The following is a 15,274-nucleotide window of genomic DNA, read 5'->3' on the forward strand; positions in this document are numbered from 1 at the left end:
TTTAATCCATTTAAATTTAAAGTAATTATTGATATATATGTTCCTATTTCCATTTTCTTAATTGTTTGTGGTTTGTTTCTGTAGATTTTTTTTTATTTTGTGTTTCTTGACTATAAAGTCCCTTTAATATTTCTTGTAAAGCTGATTTAGTGGTACTGAATTCTCTTAACTTTTGCTCGTCTGTAAAGCTTTTGATTTCTCCATCAATTTTGAATGAAATTCTTGCCAGGCAGAGTAATCGTGGTTGTACATTTTTCCCTTTTAGTGCTTAAAGTATATCCTGCCATTCCCTTCTGGCGGGCAGAGTTTCTGCTGGCAGATCAGCTGTTAAATGTATGGGGTTTCCCTTGTATGTTACTTGTTGCTTTTCCCTTGCTGCTTTTAATAGTCTTTCTTTGTGTTTAACCTTTGTTAGTTTGATTACTGTGTGTCTTGGCATGTTTGTCCTTGGGTTTATCCTGTATGGGACTCTTTGCACCTCTTGGACTTGACTGACTATTTCCTTTTCCATGTTGGGGAAATTTTCAACTATAATCTCTTAAAAATTTTTCTTATACCCTTTCTTTCTCTCTTCTTCTTCTGGGATCCCTGTAATTCAAATTTTGGTGCATTCAATATTGTTCCAGAGATCTCTGAGACTGTCCTCAGTTCTTTTCATTCTTTTTACTTTATTCTGCCCTTCAGCAGTGATTTACACCATTTTATCTTTCAGCTCGCTGATCCATTCTTCTGTTTCAGATATTCTGCTCTTGATTCCTTCTAGAGTATTTTTAATTTCAGTAATTGTGTTGTTTGTATCTGTATGTGTATTCTTTAATTCTTCTGGCTCTTTGTTAATTGATTCTTGCATTTTCTCCATTTTATTTTCAAGGTTTTGTATCATCTTTATTATCAATATTCTGAATTCTTTTTCCGGTAGTTTGCTTATTTTCTCTTCATTTATTTGGACTTGTGTGTTTTCTGGTTTGTTCCTTCGTTTGCGCAGTGCTTCTGCCTTTTCTTTATTTTTTTAAACTTATTATGTTTGAGGTCTCCTTTTTCCAGGAGAAAAGAATTCAAGGTGAATTCTTTCTTCCTTTTGGTTTCTGCCCTCATAAGTTTGGTCCAGTGGTTTGTGTCAGCTTTGTGTAGGGTGTGACTTGTGCTTGCATGTGGTGGGAGGCAGTGAGTTTTTTTTTTCTTCCTCTGATGGGCAGGACTGAGTAGGTGGTCATCCTGTCTACTGACGATTGGGTTTGTATTTTTGTCTTTTTTGTTGTTTGGATGAGGCACCCTGCTACTGGTAGCTGGGCGATGTCAGGTTTTGTATTCAAGTGGTTGCCTTTGTGGGAGTTCTCGATACTTGATACTCCCTAGGGTTAGGAGTTCTCTGGTAGTCTAGGGTCTTGGAGTCAGCACTCCCACTCCAAAGGCTGGGGGCTTGATCTCTGGCCAGGAACTGAGATTCCACAGGTGGGTGGTTATGGCATTAAATGGGATTAAAACAAATGCCCAAAAAGGAGAAACCAAAGATGAACCCCAGACAAACGGCAATTACAAAATCAGGCAAATAATAATTAAAATAATGGACAACACACACATACATAAACACCCACAGCAAAATCAAAACAGTCCAACAAAAATAAAGTACAACAGACTGACCCAGTGAACAAAAGAAGCCAAAAATGATATCCACCAGTTAAGAACAAAACTAACTAAAGCACAAACTGGAAAACAAAACTAAAGCAAGATACCAACTGGGGGATAAAGCAATGAAAACAAACCTAACAAATATGGTGAGGAAAAGAAAAGAAAGAAAGAATAGAAATGCAAAGTTAAATAGAGGCAGGGAAAGATTTATATATATTAAAGATTAACTGCAAGGGGAAAGAACAGTAGGAAAAGCAAACAAAAAAATAAATGTATGTAGAAAATGTTTAAAAAAATTTTTTTTAAATTAAAGAGGAAAAAAAAGGAAAACTACAGAACTGCAAAAGGCCAAAGTTCTGCAAAAGGCAGAAGTTTATAACAGAAATAAAAAGTGTGATTGAAAAAAAATCTCATAAACTTAAATAGATTTCATAGGGCTAATAAAATCAACAACTACAACGGGGTGGGGGAGGTAGGGAAAAAAACAGAGAAAAAAAATCCAGAAGCAACTATAGAGCAAGTCAAAATATAAGCATAATAAATGTTTTTCTTGAGTCTCTGCTGTCAGCATTCTCTCCCTCACTGTGAGTCACAGTCCACGTTGCCTTCCAAGGACGCCCTCTAATATGAGGCTGGTCTCTGGACCTGCTGTGGGGGCAGCTCAGACTCCAATCTGCTCCTACTCCTGTGTGTCCTCGCCTCCAATGCCCACAGCTATCAGAACTAGCGCGTTTCTCTTGTGGGAGCTCTCAGTGACCTCTTATATATTCCATAGACACAGAGTCTGCCTAGTTGATCATGTGGATTTAATCTGCACTTGTACAGCTGGTGGGAAGGTTTTGGGTCTTCTTCCTTAGTCACAGTGCCCCCGGGTTTCAGCTGTGGTTTTATTTCCCCCTCTGCATGTGGGTCGTCCATTGAGGTTTACTCCTGAGGCTGCCCTGGAGGACTAGGGTTTGCCCTTGTGAGGGCCAGGTGTGGAGGTGGGGCAGCTGCTTGGGTCGCAGGGGTTCTGGCAGCACCAGGTACTCAGGGGAGTTGGTGGCTAGGACAGCAGGAAATATCATGCTCTAGAAGAAAAATAAATGCAAAAAGGCAAAATGGTTGTCTAAGGAGGCCTTACAAATAGCTGAGAAAAAACCACTACAATATTGTAAAGTAATTAGTCTCCAATTAAAATAGATACTTTTTAAAAAAAAATTTTAAAAAAGAGAAGAAAAGCTAAAGGCAAAGGAGAAAAGGAAAGATACCCCCATCTGAAGAAAAGTTCCAAAGAAAAGCAAGGAGAGATAAAAAAGCCTTCCTCAGTGATCAGTTCAAACAAATCAAGGAAAACAATAGAATAGGAAAAACTAGAGATCTCTTCAAGAAAATTAGAGATGCCAAGGGAACATTTCATGCAAAGATGGGCGCAATAAAGGACAGAAGTGGTATGGACCTAAAAGGAGCAGAAGATATTAAGAAAAGGTGGCAGGAACACACAGAAGAGCTATACAAAGAAAGATCCTAATGACCCAGATAATCACAATGATGTGATCAACTCACCTAGAGCCAGACATCCTGCAGTGCAAAGTCAAGTGGGCCTTAGGAAGCATCACTATGAACAAAGCTAGTGGAGGTGATGGAATTCTAGCCCAGCTATTTCAACTCCTGAAAGATGATGCTGTGAAAGTGCTGCACTCAATATGCCAGCAAATTTGGAAAACTCAGCAGTGGCCACAGGACTGGAAAAGGTCAGTTTTCATTCCAATCCCAAGAAAGGTAATGGCAAAGAATGTTCAAACTACCGCACGGTTGCACTCATCCCACATGCTAGTAAAGTAATGCTCAAAATTCTTTTGAGGAAGTTTTCAACAGTACGTGAATGGTGATCTTCCAGATGTTTAAGCTGGATTTAGAAAAGGCAGAGGAACCAGAGATCAAATTGCCAACATCTGTTGGATCATCGGAAAAGCAAGAAAATTCCAGAAAAACATCTACTTCTAAAAAAAACAAAAAAATCTACTTCTGCTTTGTTGACTACGCCAAAGCCTTTGACTACATGGGTCACAACAAACTGTGGAAAATTCTTAGAGATGGGAATACGAGACTAGCTGACCTGCCTCCTGAGAAATCTGTATGCAGGTCAGGAAGCAACAGTTAGAACTGGACATGGAACAATGGACTGGTTACAAGTTGGGAAAGGTGTACATTAAGGCTGTATATTGTCACCCTGCTTATTTAACTTATATGCAGAGTACATCATGAGAAATGCCAGGCTGGATGAAGCACAAGCTGGAATCAAAATTTCTGGGAGAAATATCAATAACCTCAGCTATGCAGATGACACCACCTTTATGGCAGAAAGCAAAGAGGAGCTGAAGAGCCTCTTGATGAAAGTGACAGAGGAGAGTGAAAAAGCTGGCTTGAAACTTGGCATTCAAAAAATGAAGATCATGGCATCTGGTCCCATCACTTCATGGCAAATAGATGGGGAAACAATGGAAACAGTGCCAAACTTTATTTTCTTAGGCTCCAAAATCACTGCAGATGGTGACTGCAGTCATGAAGTTAAGACGCTTGCTCCTTGGAAGAAAAGCTGTGACAAACCTAGACAGCATATTAAAAAGCAGAGACATTAATTTGCTGACAAAGGTCCATCTAGTCAAGGCTATAGTTTTTCCAGTAGTCATGTATGGATGTGAGCGTTGGACCATAAAGAAAGCTGAAAGCTTTGATGTTTTTGAACTGTGGTGTTGGAGAAGACTCTTGAGAGTCCCTTGGACTGCAAGGAGATCCAACCAGTGAGTCCTAAAGGAAATCAACCCTGAGTATTCATTGGAAGGGCTGATTCTGAAGCTGAAGGTCCAGTACTTTGGCCACCTGATGCAAAGTAGTGACTCGTTGGAAAAAGCCCTGATGCTGGGAAAGATTGAAGGCAGGAAGAGAAGGGGATGACAGAAGAGATAGTTGGATGTCATCAGTGACTCGATGGACATGAGTTTGAGCAAATTCCAGCAGTTGTTGATAAACAGGGAAGCCTGGTGTGCTGCAGTCCATGGGGTCGCAAAGAGTTGAACATGACTCAGCAGCTGAACTGAACTGAGAAGGATATGGCAACCCACTCCAGCTTTCTTGCCTGGAGAACCCCCGTGACAGAGAAGCCTGCCAGGCCACAGTCCACAGGGTCGCAGAATTGACAGGACTGCAGCGCCCTGCGCCTTGCATAGATGCAAGTCTGTTTTGTTTTGTTTTGTTTTGCCTGTGGCAGTTCTGCCCCAGTGGGGTTGAGTGTGAAGGTGGAGCAGCTGCTTGGGTCATGAGGACCCAGGTGGTACCAAGTGCGCAGGGACGTGGACTCTGTTGGCTGCAGGAGTTATGGCCCTATCAGTCTTTTTCTAGCCTCTGGCGGCTGGCAGTCAGAAGGCCTCTTTGTCTCGTCTTTCTCCATTGCTCTGCCCATTCGGGGTCCTCTTCTGTAGATGGGCGCATCAGGCACATAAAGGGGCACCCCGGGTGGGGTCCCACTCTGTAATTTGGTGCGTCAGACGTTTGATGGGCCAGCCTCTCTATTGTTCAGCTGCTGATGCTGGCATGTGAGGAGGGAGGGGCTATGGTGATGGCTCCACCCCCTACGCGTGCCTCAGCAGTATCACCTTGCTTCCATGGCTGCCCGGCTTTCCTCCACAGGGATTTCCCACCATAATCTCCTCCCTCTCATCCCTTCAATCTGTCTTTCCGCAGTCAACAGCAGCCCTCGCCCTGGGATTGCTCCACAATCCCTACTCTCCAGCTCACAGCTGCTGTGCCTTATAGGGGACCTGTGTCCCTGTCCAGGGTACATATGGCTGCAGCAAGGACTGTCTGATTCTTATTTCATTTAGGCTGCCACGGATCAGCTGTTTCACTCTCAGCCTTAAATGGTTCTATGGTTCTCTTCTCAGACAATTGCCCCAGTGTGGGGATCGGACCCCTGCTTCAGTTTCTCTACCCACCAAGGGAAGGTCCAGTCCTACTAACACTCCTGTTTTTCCCTAGTTCCTTCCTCCTACTGAGTTTTGCGTGGGTCTATATATCCTTTTCCGGTGGTCAGGTACTCCTGCCTGCTCTCAGCTGGTGTTCTGCATGCACTTCTGGGTCTGAAGGCGTACTCCTGATGCATCCGTGGAGGGAGAGGTACTCCACGTCCACCTGCTCTTCTGCCACCCCACGTTAATCGCTAGGTGCTTACCTCTGACATTTTGTGATCATGCCAGGGTAGGTTGGTTTGTGGGTGTGTGTGTTCCCCAGATCCCACCATGCAACTTTGTTAAATGTGGTTTTTGGAGCATGTTAGTGAGTATTCTAAGGTAAAACCTTTTGAAAATAGTGAAGTGTGGCTAAATCTTAGTAATCTCTATGAAAATCAGATACAGGAAGATAAAAGAAAATCAGAGGTATGACATGTGAATCAGTAAGACCACTGATGAAAATCTTCTCAGCCCTGTAGTTCTCTGGTACACTATACAAAATATCTGGAAACTGCTGTTCCGCTGGACATGGTTTCAAAAAACTAAAACTGGATTTGCTGATAATAGGATGATTAACTCAGACCATCCTTAAAGATAAACTACTAGAATGCATATGATTCTTGCATAGGATTAATGTGTAAAAAATTAACATGGAAAAAACATTTCTGTGTCTAAGTCCTGGCAAGGTGTGCTTGGGAAAAAAAATGAAATTTGTGTGAAAGCGTTAGACTAGCTCAGTTGTATCATGTTTCTAATTCCAGGTCTGATCAATGTTGCCAAGAGGCTGTGTGTGGGGAAATTATTCTGGATTCTTGAGAGACAGTTAAAGGTTGCAAGAGATGGATAGAAATCCAATGGGGGAAAAAAATAAAAAGATGTTTATTAACAGTCCAAATGGAAGAAAATTTGTTTTTTCAGTGGTCTGATGGAAGAATAACAGGCAGATTGCAAAGGCAAGATACAGCCAGTATGTCATTTTCATGAAGAAGAGCATGGTAGGAGCATTTACAGTTACCCAATGTCAAAAATTATTACAAGGCTACAGTCTTCAAGATAAGGGATCCCAGTGCTGGGTTGGTTACCATATCCAAGGAACAGAACAGTGAACTCAGAAACAGTCCTTGTGGAAGTGGAATCTTGCATCACCCATTCCTACCGACCCTCCACATCTTCCATTTGTTACTGTGTTGTCTATTGAGAACTAGGGGAAGGATGTTGTCCTCCAAAAATGGTGGGTAGACCACTGCACCATAGAGAAAAATTTTGTACTAGCAGTTCACACCACACTCATAAGTCAACTTGAGGTGGGTTAGACACCTCAGTGTTAAAGATAAATCCCCAAAATCCACAGATGCTAATGTGGTTTCTTCAAGACTTAAGGTAAAAAGATTTCTTAAATAGAATACATATGCTCTACACTTAAAGGGACGAAATGGCTATTGTGACAGTATTGGAGGAAAAACTATCGGAGAACTGGATCAGAGTGAAAATGCCGGTCACACAATTGAGAATATCCTTAAATCCTACCTATGTGTCATTCTCTGGTATTTAAATTGACAAAGAGTGGCCAGATGTGAATTGAGAGAAGAGAGAACCTATTGGTTAAGTGGGCAAGGAATTTGAATAGTGTCACCAATGAGAAGAAAACAAGAATGGTGAACCCAGTCCTAAGGGGGAGGCGCTTGCTTCTTCACTCCTCAGACAGACACAGAGAGCCACGGGGAGGTGCAGGCAGTCCCCCAGATGGCCACCAGCTGAGAATCCTGAGAGTCGGCAAGCACGCCGGGCCTCAGCCATCTCCAGGACTGCAGGTGAAAGGTTCCTGCATAGTAGTATGGGGAAGCCTGGGGCACCATCTGGGAATGTTGGGGAACAGTGGCCTCGAGACCTGCAGATGCCATGAGCAAGGGACAAATCTGTCCCAATGACTGCCCACCCCACGGTGTACTCCCAGGGACCCATGAGAGAATGCATAAATTGTGTCCCTGTTGCTGAGAAAGGCAGGGGGACCTCTGCAGGGCACGGGGCTGGTGCAGAGCCTGGAGAAGTCTCCAGCTCCAGCATCCCCTTTCCCGACTGCCCCCCACCACCTCCCCATCCAGGTCTTCTCTGCCCGGGAATGCCGTCCTGACTGAGATGGGGTCTCTGACCCCGTGTATCCCCCTCTGTGTCCCCAGAGCCCTCGGTGGTGTTTGCCAAGGAGCAGCTGGCACGCAGCGACGTGCAGGCCGTGGCGGGAAGCAGCGCCACGCTGAGCTGCGAGGTGGCCCAGGCCCAGACGGAGGTGACGTGGTACAAGGACGGCAAGAAGCTGAGTCCGAGCTCGAAAGTGCGTGTGGAGGCCACGGGCCGCGGGCGGCGGCTGGTGGTGCAGCAGGCGGGCAAGGCGGACGCCGGGGAGTACAGCTGCGAGGCCGGGGGCCAGAAGGTCTCCTTCCACCTGGACGTCACAGGTCAGTCCTGGGGGAGGACGCCGAGCTAGCCTGTGCAGGCAGTCAGAGGACTGGCTACGTGCCTCACCAAACATGTGTGCGCTTGCCTTCATCTTATGAAGCCTCCCTGTCTTCCCTGTCCCATCTTAGTCCCTGGGGGAGGGTAATTGGGGAAGGTGTGCATGCAATGAAGAGGGACCGTTTCTGCCCACATCTTTTCCTGGCAGTGAGGCTCAATACCTCTGCCTTAGCACCTGCCCAGAACCTAATGGTTATTCCTGGTGTTGAGACCCTGGGTCTCTTTGGGCTTGGGGGCTGAGGTAGACCTTCCGTCCCCTCGTAAGTCTCTCCTTAACACCCAGCACATTCCCTCATGTTGCCCCTCATGCCAGTTTTCAGTTGTCAAGAGGTGTTTCAATTTGGTGGATCCTGACCATGAGAAATACTGGCTACACAATCCTACTTGAAATTCTCTTAGGGGTCAACTTTGGATGATGAAATTTGAGGTTTCTGGGAGGCCTTCTCTTCCTTTTCCTGGATATAGACGCGCCAGTTGCCTAGAGGTAGCAGGAAATAGGCCCAGTTTGTTGTCACATATTTTCAAAGGGAAGGAAAAAGGGCTGATTGGTAGAGAGTCATCTGTGCTATTTAGGCTGATCTTAGATAAAAGATGCTTTTGCCTCTCTCTTCAAACAGGTTGGATTTTCCCATCAGTACTCCTTTTTGCATTCCGCTGAGGGAATTAGGAACAGAAGGGAACACGTTCACTTCTGCCACATCGGTAGTCTTTACTAAGAAGGAGTTACTGTCCCAGCAACCTCTGACTGGCAAAGCAGTGCTTATTTCCTTGCAGTTTCCTGATGGTCAGTGAGTGTGTCTGTCTTGTGACTGGAAGATAGGGCAGCCTTAGAAATCAGCTTATTCTTCTTCCCGGAAGAGAGTCTCGTGCCAAAGAGGGATGGGCTGCCATTTCACATTTACTCCTAGGTGCTGACACGTAATTTGAGACTGTGCCAATGTAGAATGATTTGTGGGTGTGAATAGATACCTCATCCCACAGTTCATCTTTATAGAATGTGTTTTTTGGAGCACACTAGAGAGTATTTGAAAGTAAAACTTTTAAAAACTTGTGAAATGTGGCTAAATCATTGTAAGCTCTATGAACACAAGAAGATAGAGAGAAGTCAAAGTGTTGTAAGACGTGTCAATCAGTAGGACCAATAATGAAAAGTCTTCTTAGCCCTGTAGATCTCTGGTTGTTTTTGATGTTGTTTATTTGCAAGTCATGTCTAACTCTTTCATGACCCTGTAGACTGTAGTTCACCCTGCTCCTCTGTCCGTGTGATTTCCCAGGTAAGAATACTAGAGTGGGTTGCCATTTCCTTCTCTAGGGGATCTTCCTGGCCCAGGGATCAAACTTGCATCTCCTGCACTGCAGGCAGATTATTTATTGCCCAGCCACCAGGGAAACCAGTTCTCTGGTACACTGTACAAAATGTCCTGGAAAACTGTTATTCTGTGCTTGTAGAGATGATCCTAGAGAGAGAAAAAGGAGACAGACTCTGTAACTTTCTTCATATACAAAGCATAGCATTGATACCAAAATGACCCAGAAATGGCAGGGAGAATCAAATTCCAGACCAATTGTCTGTGAATATCAAGGCCAAAATAAAAAATCATAATATTTGTTAGCAAAATGAATTAATCAATGTATCTAGGAGTAGGGATCCATGATAAAAGTTGTAGTCTAGGGTTGCACAATGGGCTTAACATTGGTTATGTTAATAGATAAAAAACTTTATATTAAGAAATAGAGTGCAAGGACTTCCCTGGTGGTCCAGAATGCCAATGTCAGGGACAGTGGTTTGATCCTTGTTCCGTGAAGATCCCAAATGTGATTATCTCCATAGTACAGAATCAAGTGGTTAATTAAATTCAAACATCATACATCAAGACAAAATATTTGATAACATCAAGCATCTATCTGTCCCTGCCATAAAATACTTGGGAAACTGTAAAAGATATTTTTTCTTTTAACATAATAAAATTCTTGTGAAAAGAACAGCAGTGATAACATTATCCTGCTTAAGGTGTATCCCGCTTGCAAATCTTTGAGTGAGGGATAATACATGGAGGCCACTGCAACCCCTGAGTCCAGTAAAGAGGAGAATAAAATCACCAGCAGATGGTTTTGAAAAACTAAAGATGAAATTTAGAAACTCAGAAAATTTGAAGATACATTATTAGACTGTGAATGATTCTTGAGGAAAAAAATCAGTATGGTGAAATAATTCCTACATCTAAGTCCTCGTTAGGAATGCTTGAAGAATGAAATCTGTGTTAAGAGTTGGACTAGCACAGTTGTATCATGTTTCTAATTCCAGGTCTGATCAAAGTCACCAAGAGGCTGTGTGTGGGGAAATTATATTTAAGATTCTTGAGAGACAGTGGCAGGTTGCATTAGATGGAGAAATCTAAGGGAAAAAGTCAAAGGTGTTTATTAACAATCAAAATAGAATTTTCTTTTTTGGGTGGTCTGATGGAAGAATAATAGGCCAATTTCAAAGGCAAGGTACAGCCAACACACTGTTTTCTTGAAGAAAAGCATGGTGGGGACGTTTCCTGGGACCTGTGTTAGGCTAAGTTGCTTCAGTAGTGTCAGACCATTTGCAACCCTGTGGACTAGAGCTTACCAGGCGGGCTCCTCTGTCTGTGGGATTCTCCAGGCAAGAATACTGGAGTGGGTTGCCATTTCCTCCTCCAGGGGATCCTCCCAACCGAGGGATCGGACCCGCGTTTCTTATGTCTCATGCATTGGTAGGTGGACTCTTTACCACTAGTACCACCTGGGAAGCCCTCTGAAACCACAGAGCTATCTACAAAAGCAGGCTCCTTCTCAGGACCCTCTTGGCTGCAGAAGCAGACACACACCCAGGCATGCCAGCTCTGCAAACGGCTGCAAGGCCACATGTGTGTGGGCGCGTGATCCCTGCTCCATGGGGGACCAGCCGGACCAGTTCTCATGTATCAGGAATTACCCTAAAGCTGTAGTGTTCGAGATAAGGGGATCCCGGTGCAGTGATTGTTTCCACATCAGAGGACCCGAATGGTGAGCTCAGAAACAGTTCCTTGCATAAATGGCTTCCTGCACCACCCGTCCCTCCATCCCCCTACACCTTTCCATTGTTACTGTGTTGTCTGTGGGAGAACTCAAGGAAGGATGTTGTCTAATAAATGGTGTTGGACCACTGAACCATTCGGAAAAATTAAATTGTGCCAGCAATTCACACCACACACAGAAGTCAGCTCAGAGTGGGTTAGAAAACTCGGGGCAAAAGGCAAAACCCAAAAAACCCCTCAGATGATAATGTGGTTTCTTTAAAGACAACATAAGGAGAAATTTCTTAAATGGAACACAAATGATCTATGCCCAAAAGGGCTGAAATGGACATTGTGAAACTATTGGAAGGAAAATCTTTGATTTATCAAAGGACTGGATCTGAGAGTGAAAATGCCAGTCACACAGTTGGAAATATCCTTAAATCCTACGTATGAGTCATTCTCTGGTATGTAAGTGTATAAAGAATGGCCAGAGTTGAATGAAAAAAGAGCCTCCTATTTGTAGATGGGCAAAAGATTTGAATTGTGTCACCATGAAGAAGAAAATAGGAATGGTGAACCCAGTGCTAAGAGGAAAGGTACTCAGCTTCTTTATTACTCGGTGACAAAGAAAGCCAGGGAAAGGGGGGGAGGCAGTCCCCCAAGATTGCCACCAGCTGACAGTAGTTAACAGTCAGAAGGGCACCAAGCCTCAGCCCTCTCCATGGACCACAGGCGAAAAGTTCCTGCATAACCACATGGAGACAACTAGGGCACCATCTAGCAAGGTTCGGGGACACATGCCTCATGACCCTGCAGATGCCGTGAGCATGGGAGACGTCTTTTCCAGTGGCCACCCTGCCAGCTGGACCAGCTCCCATGGGCTCAGAGGAGAATGCATAAATGTGGGACTGTTGCTGAGAACGCAGGGGACCTCTACAGAGCATAGGGCTGGTGCAGAGCCCAGAAACGCTTTCAGCTCCCCTGCCACCACACACACCTCCTCCTCGGCTCCCCCCGCTTCTCTGCCCGGGGCTGCCGTCCTGATGGAGATGGGGTCTCTGACCCTGTGTATCCCCCTCTGTGTCCCCAGAGCCCTCGGTGGTGTTTGCCAAGGAGCAGCCGGCACGCAGCGACGTGCAGGCCGTGGCGGGAAGCAGCGCCACGCTGAGCTGCGAGGTGGCCCAGGCCCAGACGGAGGTGACGTGGTACAAGGACGGCAAGAAGCTGAGTCCGAGCTCGAAAGTGCGTGTGGAGGCCACGGGCCGTGGGCGGCGGCTGGTGGTGCAGCAGGCGGGCAAGGCGGATGCCGGGGAGTACATCTGCGAGGCCGGGGGCCAGAAGGTCTCCTTCCACCTGGACGTCACAGGTCAGTCCTGGAGGAGGACGCCGAGCTAGCCTGTGTGCAGAGGATGAAGGGATTGGCTTTTGGTCTCAACAGATGTGTGTACTCACCAGTAGCCTTTATTTCTTCATACCTCCATGTCTCATCTTCATATCATCCTGGCCCTGAGGAAGGGTGGAGGGGAGGATGCAACTTCAATGAAGAAGGGCCATTTTTGTCCACCTCTTTGGAGGCAGTGAGACTCAGTCACACTGTCTTAGTACCTGCCCAGAACCTTCCTCGCATTCTTGGTATTGGGACCCTGACTCTCCCTGATGCTTGGGGGCAGAGGTAGACCTGGGAATATGTGACTTTTCTCCCATCATCTGTCTTTCCTGAGAGCTAGCACATGCCCTCATCTGGTACCTCATCCTAGTGCTTCGGTGTTTCAGTTTGATGCATTCCAGATTAGGGGAAATACTGGCCACACAATCCTACTTGGAATTCTTGCAGGAGTGAACTTCGGATGATTGAATTTGAGGTTTCTGGGATGCCACTCCTTCCTTTCTCTGGATATAGAAGCTCCAGTAGCCTGTACATTGCAAGAAAAAAAAAAACCATGTTTTATTGTCAGGGCCATACAAAGTGGGGCTTCCCTGGTGGCTCAGCGGTAAAGAATCTGCCTGCAATGTAGGAGCCGCAGAAGATGCGGGTTTGGTCCCTGGGTTGGGAAGATCCCGTGGAGGAGGGTGTGGTAACTCACTCCAGTATTCTTGCCTGGAGAATCCCATGGACAGAGGAGCCTGATGGGCTACAGTCCAAAGGGTCGCAAAGAGTTGGACACCACTGAAGCGACTTAGCATGCATGCACGCTTTACAAAGGGAGGAAAGAAAGGATGATTGATAGTCACCTGTGCTATTTAGGGTGATCTTCTTAGATCAAGTATGATTTTGTGTTTGTCTTCGAACAAGTTTGTATGTTGCAGGTCAGTATTCCACTTGGCATTAGTTGATGAATTTAGGAATGGAAAGGAAAAAAGTCTCTTCTGCCACATCAGTAGGTATTGCTAATAAGCAGTTACTGTCCTAGCAGCCTCTGACTGGCAAAGCAGCCTCTGTTTCCTTGCATTTTGCTTGTATTCATTGAGTGTCTCTTTCTCGTGGCTGAAATGTCAAGCAGTCTAAGAAATCAGGTCATGCTTTTTCTGGGAAGAGAGTCTTCATGCTGAGTAGGGGTGGCAGCCATGCCACATTGACTTCTAGGAGCCAGCATGTGAAAGTTTGAGACCATGCCAGTGTAGCAGGATGTGTGGGTGTGTATACACCCCAGATCCCACCATGGGTCTCTTAGAATGTGGTTTTTGGGAGCACATTAGAAAGTATTTTATGGTAAAACCTTTGAAAAATTGTGATATATGGCTAAATCCTAGGAGATTATGTGATAATTGGACACACGAAGACAGAGTAAATTTAAAGCGTTTGTGACTTGTGAATCAGTAGAACCAGTAGTGAAAAATCTTCTCAGCCCTGTAGTTTTCTAGTGAGGCATGCAAAATATTTGGAAAATTGTCATTCCATGCTTATGGAGATGGTCCTGGAGAGAGAAGAATGAGATATCCTCCATAACTCTTTCATGTCCAGAATATAACATCGATGCCAAAATCACACTAGAAAGGCAGGGAGAATGAAATTCCAGAAAATCTACTGTGAGTGTCAAGGTCAAAATCACATATTAAATGTTAATAAAAAGAACTCAGCAGTGTATCCACGGGTAGAGATGCGTGGTGAAAGTCATAGTTCAGGATTGCACGTTGTGTCAACGTTGGCATCGTTGGTAGGTAGAAAGCTTGACTTTGGATTGAATGCAGAAAGATGTGATTGTCTTCATGAGTACAGAATCAAATAGTTGATTGAACTTGAAGGTGGAACAAAATGTTTGATAATATTGAGCATCAGTTTGTGCCATAAAATTCTTAGCAAACTATATTAAAGAGTTCTTTTTAATGTTATCACACTCCTGCAAAAACAAGAACAAGCCCAACAACAGCATCCCACTTAAGGAGTACCAGGAGATCTTTGACATGAGGGACAGCACTCAAGCTAACTGTAACCTCTGAGTTGAGTAAAGAGGAAACTAAAATCACTGGAAAACTAAAGGTGGAATTTGCTGATGATGGAATGATCAACTCAGACAATCCCAGAGATAAATGGTTAGATTGTATCTGATTCTTGAGTAAGATTAGTGTGTAAAAAAAATCAATATGCAGAAATTATTTCTACGTCTAATCCTGGCAAGGAAGGCTTGCAAAATGAAATTTGTGTGAGTTAGACTGGCAAAATTGTATCATGTTTCTAATTCCAGATCTGATAAAAGTTACTCAGAGGCTGTGTGTGGGACATTATTCAAGATTCTTGAAACATAGTCAGAGGTTGCAGTATGTGGATAGAAATTCGAGGGAAAAATAAAAAATGTTAACAATCAAAATCGAAACCAAATTTCTTTTTTGGGTGGTCGATAGAGGAATAACAGGCAGATCAAAGGCAAGGTACAGCCAATATGTTGTTTTCTTGAAGAAAAGCACAGTGGAAGCATTTACTGGGACCTGAAGTGAGGAATTATTGTAAGGCTACAGTTTTTTCAAGATAATGGGATCCCAGTGCAGGATAGTTGTCACGTCAGAGGAACAGGATAGTGAGCTCAGAAACAGTTCTTGCATAAAAGGGTTCCTGCACCCACCATCCTCACAGATCCTCTTTATCTTCTGTTTGTTATTGTGTTGTCTATTTGAGAAGTTGAGGAA

General features: G+C 44.4%; 1 protein-coding gene across 2 annotated transcripts in view; it reads left to right on the top strand.

Annotated features, from left to right (window-relative positions):
* OBSCN (obscurin, cytoskeletal calmodulin and titin-interacting RhoGEF) overlaps window positions 1-15,274 on the top strand; it is a 170,682-nt gene that overhangs the window by 85,502 nt on the left and 69,906 nt on the right. For both annotated transcript variants that reach the window (XM_043467097.1, XM_043467098.1), the window contains exons 16-17: window positions 7,796-8,071; window positions 12,243-12,518. In XM_043467097.1, the coding sequence (XP_043323032.1) occupies window positions 7,796-8,071; window positions 12,243-12,518 (552 nt within the window). The remainder of the gene's footprint in view (window positions 1-7,795; window positions 8,072-12,242; window positions 12,519-15,274) is intronic.

Source organism: Cervus canadensis, chromosome 4 (genome assembly GCF_019320065.1).
Source record: "Cervus canadensis isolate Bull #8, Minnesota chromosome 4, ASM1932006v1, whole genome shotgun sequence".
Taxonomy (NCBI): domain Eukaryota; kingdom Metazoa; phylum Chordata; class Mammalia; order Artiodactyla; family Cervidae; genus Cervus; species Cervus canadensis.